Source organism: Bubalus bubalis, chromosome 16, assembly GCF_019923935.1.
Source record: "Bubalus bubalis isolate 160015118507 breed Murrah chromosome 16, NDDB_SH_1, whole genome shotgun sequence".
NCBI lineage: Eukaryota > Metazoa > Chordata > Mammalia > Artiodactyla > Bovidae > Bubalus > Bubalus bubalis.
Window position 1 is genome coordinate 46,243,724 of NC_059172.1, and position 7,190 is coordinate 46,250,913.

General features: G+C 34.7%; 1 protein-coding gene across 3 annotated transcripts; it reads right to left on the minus strand.

Moving 5' to 3' along the window:
• Positions 1–1,585: 1,585 nt before the first annotated feature.
• PTH (parathyroid hormone) lies at positions 1,586–3,978 on the minus strand. Of its 3 annotated transcripts, none has more exons than XM_025266681.3 (3): positions 3,888–3,978; positions 1,967–2,057; positions 1,586–1,847 (listed from the first exon to the last, which is right to left on the minus strand). In XM_025266681.3, exons 1-3 carry the CDS (start codon positions 3,976–3,978, stop codon positions 1,586–1,588), a joined length of 444 nt encoding a protein of 147 aa, XP_025122466.1. The 3 variants fall into 3 exon arrangements, with proteins under 3 accessions (XP_025122466.1, XP_006054509.1, XP_044785498.2); XM_006054447.4 differs by lacking the exon at positions 3,888–3,978 and adding an exon at positions 3,751–3,879; XM_044929563.2 differs by lacking the exon at positions 3,888–3,978 and having other exon boundaries at positions 1,967–2,167.
• Between the last annotated feature and the right edge of the window lie 3,212 nt (positions 3,979–7,190).

A 7,190-nucleotide genomic window follows, 5' to 3' on the forward strand; every position in this document is an offset into this window, starting at 1 on the left:
TATAATAAATTAGCAGCTGGTCTTCCAGTTGCAATTCTCGAGACCTTTCAGGATATTTCCAATTAGGAATTTTCTTTCTTTCTTTCTTTTTTTTAAACAAAAACCTTTCTTCTTCAGGAATCTGAGTAGCCTTCTGCTTTACATGCCCTGTTTCTTGGGGCTCAATTCCAAGGGCAGACAACCCGAAATAGCCTTACATGTACTCTTCTACCCACCACAGCCTTGACTTCCCAAGGTTGCTAATCTGGATTCTTATTCCTCTTTCTCATCCGCTCCTCCTCCTCTTCCTTCTCCTTTTCCAATTAGCAATTTTCATGCAGTGCTGGGTGGGCCTGGCTTTTACCAGCAAGCATATGAGCTAAGTCAGAGAAACATGATTGACAAGTTTGAAAAACTATATTAAATTCCTCAGCAAATCTGTGAAGATCTTCAGTTACTTTGGGAAAATCTTTGACTATGGCTTGCAATTCACCTTTAGTCCAGGGAATATAAGAAATTCAGGGTTTAGCCTTTGGGTCCTCAGAAGGCTTAATTTTAAGGGGACAGGTTCTGATAAGTTCAGAGGAAAAGGGAGTGGGGAGTGTTTTAAAGAAATAAGACTGTTCAGTGAGAGAATTAATATGGGGGAGCTGAGGGTGTAGAGAAGGAGTGGGTAGTACAGAAGGGAAGGTGAAGCCTGATCCTAAGGAGCCAAAAGGAGGAGCATGAGGCTTCTGAAGTCACCTTATCTTTCCTTAGTTACTTGTTTGCTTCAGTTAATCTTAAAATCCTACTTTGTAAAGAGGCAATTTTAGGGTGCTGGTGATATTTACAGGCCTCAAAATACCAATCAAAATAGACATTTCATTCAGTTTTGGAAATCTTAGAGCTATGGTAATCCAAATTGGTTTCAAGAAGATTGAGTTTGGGGATTTCAAAAGTTCCCCATAACGACCATTGATATTCTAAATTGTCTTTGGTTAAGTCAGTTCACTTTATTAAAAATGCATGTGAGGAAGGACAAATGAACAGCTATATTCTTTTAAATACAAAAATTCTACACTATTGCAATTTGACCTCCAGTCTAGGGATATGCTCTGTGGCTTTGTGTATAGGCAAATGCTTTTGCCATGTTTCTGACCACTTTCTGCCTCTCCTTGCCAAGCATTTCAATTTCTTTCCTGAAGTGAATAGGATAATAGTATCAAGCTAGTAATGATTCAGGGAGCTGGTACTTTGATAAGATTAAAAGGATAATTTCAAAATATCAGAACATGAAACCTATGGTTAAAAAAACATTTTGTGTTGTTGTTCTTAGTCATGATCAATTTTAACATATTGGTGTTACTCATAACCAAAAGATATTTTTATAACAAGTGAGAAATACTTAACTTCATTTATTTGGAATCAATAGAAATAGAATGATTAAAAGAGCTCTTAGATGAATAAAGTAGAATCAAAATACTCAATTAAAATTGTAGGCATCATAGCTAGCAATAAAGGTTGGTCATAGAAATATTGGCACTTAATAGAAGGTGAACACATTAGCAGCATGTAATATTGTTGCCCTATGCTGTCTAGAACAGTGATCTGATCATATCTGTTTTCACTGGGGTTTAGCTTTAATTAATACATCCACATCAGCTTTGTCTGCTTCTCCAAGACTTTTTTGATGGCTCTCAACCAGGACATTGTCTTCCTTTTTTCGAGGTCTCTGGGAACTACCATCTCTGTAAGCTATAGAAGCTCCAAGGGCAACAAAGTTGTGCACATCCTGTAGCTTTTTCCGCAGCCATTCCACTCTTTCCATGGAGCTCAGGTGTTTGCCCAGGTTATGCATAAACTGTATTTCACTCACAGCTCTCTTCCTGGAGGGAACAGAATCAGAGAGGATCACTCCATTAGTTCTCCTCTTCCAAATCATAAAGCCAACCTTAAAAATCCAATTCCCCTGACCTCACCATGCAGAATAGGCTATGGTACTTACTTAACAGACTTCCCATCTGATCTTGCAAGAAAACAGATGGCAAACATGACAATCATTACCTTAACCATGTCTTTTGCAGACATCATATTAACTAAAAAAGAAAAAGAAAAATGGAGGTATTTAAAAATACTTTTAATATTCCAAACTGTACAATTAAATTTATAGTAGTTTATATTTATAACCATACAAGTTTGCACAGAGTGTGACAGTGACTAATTGGATGTTTTTTGTGAGAGACTTTTGGAATCAGTCTCTTTATTTTACAGTTTATATATATATATATATATACACACACATAATTACTGTATATTATATATATACACATAATTAGTATATAGTAAGTATAACCCAATTGGCTTAGAAATGAGACAGATGAGTTTTACTTTCTTAGGTATCTTTTTGAGAGTTCTTGTGCAAGTTATATGAATTTTAAGCTATGTGAAGAATCAAAAAGTTCACTGTTTAGAATTTCCTCCCACATTTTGTGTTAATTATGACTAAATGCTTCTAATTTGCTTGAAAATAGCTACTTCTCTTAATTAGGTAAATTGTCAACAGCGTCTGTTTACTTAGCAAATTTGTTTTTCATAAGTAGACTTCCTTTCAATGTCATGATAACTATAAATGCCAAATTAATAGGTTCTGATTTAGAGATTTTTACTAACTTAACACAGAGTTCTCCTAGCATTAAAAAGAATGTGTCAAAGCATTTAAGCATCATCTAATTAATTACTTGTTATACAAATTTAGAGCTTTGATTCCATATAAAATGCTTGTCTGTATCTTATCTTTTCAGCTCATTTTATTAACAATTTTGTTTGAGTATAATGTTTAGAATTTTGCTCTTTTGCTTTTAAGCTTTTTATCTCAAAATAGAAAAGTCTTACCTTAGTCTGCATTTCAATAACTGCAAAAGCTTTCATGATAGAAGTGCCTTTTCTTAATACTTAATGTTCTCCGTTTAACATACACATAGGGTGGCTGTGGCAAACTGCATCATTTAGAAGTAGCATAAGGGCCATTATAACCTACTATATTTATTTTCACTGTGCAATATAAGCTATCGAAGGAGCACCAAATGGATATTCTTCATTTTGGGTTTATATGAGAAAAAATCACTGTAGCCAGAGGACAGGAGTTTGTCCCAGCTCTGCCACACTCACCTAGTGCCTCTGCCTTTCTTTCCTATTCTTAACTGAGAGGTGAGCTTCTTACAAGAAGGTCATTAGAAACGTGTAAAACATCCTTAAAATTCATGTATAGTTTTCAGATAAAAAACTAGAAAAGGTTTTATGTAAAGGGACCAAATATTCAGCAGTAAAACAGTTTCTCCAACTATAGTACACAGATTGAGCTCTCTGTGAGGATATTATGTGGGGAAAATGGAATTTTAACTCAGAGACATAAATTTACATTGATTATTTAAATCAGAATTATTCATTTCTCACTAGGCTGCTTTATTTCAAAATTTTAACAAGATATCATTAAAGCACATCATGCCAAATTTTAATTATTTCCATGTAATTGCAGATGAGTTAAAAAAAAAAAAGCAAGGTCTCTCAAAATACTTTAATCACAAAAATAAGTGTTTCAACAATATTTTAGTAGCATAAATTTATTTTTTATTGTGGCATTTTAATATTAAATATAATCCAAACCCTCCCTTAACATTTTACTTTTAACAAACAGCATGATATTAGTAGGAAATGGTACACATTAAATGACTACTTGATTGTAAGAAAAGAACTCATGGAAACTTAAAAGAGAAAATAAAGATTACTCACCACACGTCTTAGGATACGATCTTCTTTCAAACGTATTAGCAGCTGATGCTTTCTCAAAGTTGAGTAAACCTGAGAAGGCTGATAAATTGAGCTGTAGACCCTTCAATGTGACTTTTATATATATAAGTCTTCCACACACTGAGAAGCTTTTTTATTGTTACAGATGACGTCACTCCTAATTCTCTGAATTTTAACCATAGGATCATAGAGCAGCACACACACTCCCATGGGGCGGTGCTCATTCTTCTTAAATTTTAGATAATTGGATATTAAAAGCAAAACAGCGTGGGCTGGGAAAAGTGTTTATGCAAAGATTTCTAACAAATAGTGAATTGTAATTCTGACTGGATTAATGACTCTATATTCCAAAAAGGGATATATTATATATATTATATGTTTATAATTATATATTTATAAATATATAATATATTTATGAAATTTATATTTTATATAAAATATTTATAAAATATATATTATATATTTATTTTATATATATTAAATATATATGTATTATATATTTATAAATATATAATATATATAATATATTCCTTTAGTAATTCTAAAAGAAATCAACCTTGAATATTCATTGGAAGGACTGATGCTGATGCTGAATCTCCAATACTTTTGCTGCCTGATTCGAAAAGCCGACTCATTGGAAAGGACCCTGATGCTGGGAAAGATAGCAAAAGGAGAAGGAAGTGGCAGAGAATAAGATGGTTAGATAGCATCACAGACTCAATGGACATGAATCTGAGGAAACTCTGGGAGACAGTGAAAGACGGGGGAGCCTAGTGTGCTGCAGTCCATGGGGTTGTAAAGAGTTGGACATGAATTAGCAACTAAGCAACAGCAACAAAATTTTTTTAAAAAGTCAGATTTCAAAAATTTATGGCTAAGTCATCATCTTATCGCAGGCTTCTCTCGTAACTCAGTTGGTAAAGAATCTGCCTGCAATGCAGGAGACCTGGGTTTGATTCCTGGATCGGGAAGATCCCCAGAGAAGGAAATGGCAACCCACTCCAGTATTCTTGCCTGAAGAATCCCATGAACAGAGGAGCCTGGCAAGCTACAGTCCAATGGGTCACAAGAGTTGGACATGACTTAGCAACTAAACCACCACCACATCATCTTATTGTATTTGAAAATGAAATTGAAAATAAGTTTATTTCTTACAGCCATAACATTGGCACAATTATTATGAGGATTATAATGAATCATATTACATTATGCTTACTTTACAAGCCATATTGGACCAGTCTGTATCATTCCTGATCTTGTTTCAAAAATATATATATAGTGCTTTTCTTAAAGGAAGTGTTAAAAATATTTTGAGAATATGCTCTCAGTACATAATTTTAAAGGCTTCAAAAGTAAAACTATTTTAAAATTCATTTACCTTATATTTTTATCCTTTTTAATTTTAGTTTTCAATAAAAACACTTGAAAAGCAGTAACTGTATCCCAGACCCACTGCAGTATTCTTGCTTGGGAAATCCAATGGACAGAGGAGGCTGGCAGGATACAGTCCATGGAGTGGCAAACAATTGGACATGACTGTGAAATAAGCAACAATAACCATATGCAAGACCTTCCATATATTATCCAACTAAGTCTTTATACCAGTCCTTTAAAGTAAATACTATTATTAGCACCATTTTCACTTGAGGAAACTACTGGGGTTGGAGAGTGGAGAAGATGGAATTCAACAAAGTCTTTATGACTCCAGAGCTATTTTGATTCTTACTACCTCAGTTTCCCCTTAGAAATGTAGCCCAAACTGAGAGAGTAGCACTGACGTATATATACTGCCGTGTGTAGAACAGCTAGCTAGGGGGAAGCTGCTATGTGGCACAGGGAGTTCAGCTAAGCTCTGGGATAATCTAGAGGGGTGGGATGGAGCAGGTGGCTCAGGAGGGAGGAGATATACATATACTTATAGCTGATTCACATTGTTGTACAGCAGAAACTAACACAACATTGTAAAGTAATTACCTTCCAATTAAAAATAAAACATAAAAAAAGTATATAGCCCTTCTTTGAACCCCAGTCCTCGTCACTCTGATTTGCCCAACCCTTTGCAGCCTCTTTGCACAGGAATTGGGTCTTGTTTCTCATGTTCCCCACCTGGTGATGGAGGACCTATGGAGGCAAGATGCTGCCACCTATCTAATTTCAAATACTGCTACAGCCTGGTCCCCATCTATTGACCAAAACCCCTTGAATCCCCTTGGTATGTCTAAGGTTCATTTAGGCAGCTTGCCTCCCAACAAAAGGCTCAGAATTGGATCAGTTCTCTTAGCTCTGAGCCTACTTCGTTTATCCTCTTGCCTGCTGACTCTTGCCAAGGTTTGACTCTACATCAAGTAAGAGCCAATCCAAATTTAAAATACCTGTACAAAGTCTACAGTGAAAGGTACATGTTAGTGCTGCTCTGAGAAATCCTCTACACTGGGCAAATATCACTTGAAGTTGCTCCAGGCTTCATTTCAGAAGTTTTAGAGACTTACTGTGACATGTCTGCAGAATATGAACCAGGTTGGTGAAAATGTTGATAAACGTGACATCTCAGAAGGAATTGAATAAAACTGGGAAAGACTTGGAATGATGATATAGCTGTTTTTAGTTCTTTATACAGTTTCCATAAGGAAGAAGGAATATTTTCTGTGGTTTAAGAAGGAAGGATTGAGTCCAACGGCTAAAGACTACAGGAAGGCAAATTTGGGCTCAATGTGGCTATTACGATTGTTAAAATAAAGAATCAATACCTTCCTAATGGTGAGTTCCCAATCACTGAAAGTATTCAAATAGAAGCTCAGTAAGCATTTATCAGAGATACCATAGAGATTCATACAGAGCAGAAAGTTGAACTAGATAACCAAGAGGTCCTTTTTGACTGACAAAAAAAAAAAACTATTGTTTTGATCCTTTAAAAGTCTTCTGATGTAAAGTCTAAACCTGATGTTTGTGTATCATTTTTTATACTCTGTTGAGAAGAAGAATTGGGAAAACAAATGATTTCATAAGCACATTTTTTTCATTATTATTATAAAGCCATGTTTAACATTGTAATTTGGAGATTTTTTTCTGCTGCTTTGGGTGAGTTTGATATAATTGACAACCTTTCAGGAATATTGAAAACAGTGTTTTCACTGTCTTCCTCTTATTACAATTGTTTAAGGATAAATTGCTATATTGAAGACAATCACATTATTAAACTAGTTTTACAGAAAAATAAAACAAACAAGGTTTACTCATTTAAAAAATGCATTGAGTATCTGCTAGATATCTGCCACAGACTGTGTTAGTCATTACATGATTGAGACACGATCCCTGCCCTGAAATTTGACACATAAATTAGAATATAATATAATAGGCGTTATAGTAGTCATATTAACAGAGGCTTATAAAAAGCACAGAGGAAGAAGTGACTAATTTCCTGG

Coding starts and splice junctions, on each gene's coding strand:
- PTH (XM_044929563.2), bottom strand. CDS start 2,151: ATGGTTATAAATATAAACTACTATAAATTTAATTGTACAGTTTGGAAT. Junction 1,848..1,966: donor TCAGATGGGAAGTCTGTTAA/GTAAGTACCATA, acceptor TGTTCCCTCCAG/GAAGAGAGCTGTGAGTGAAA.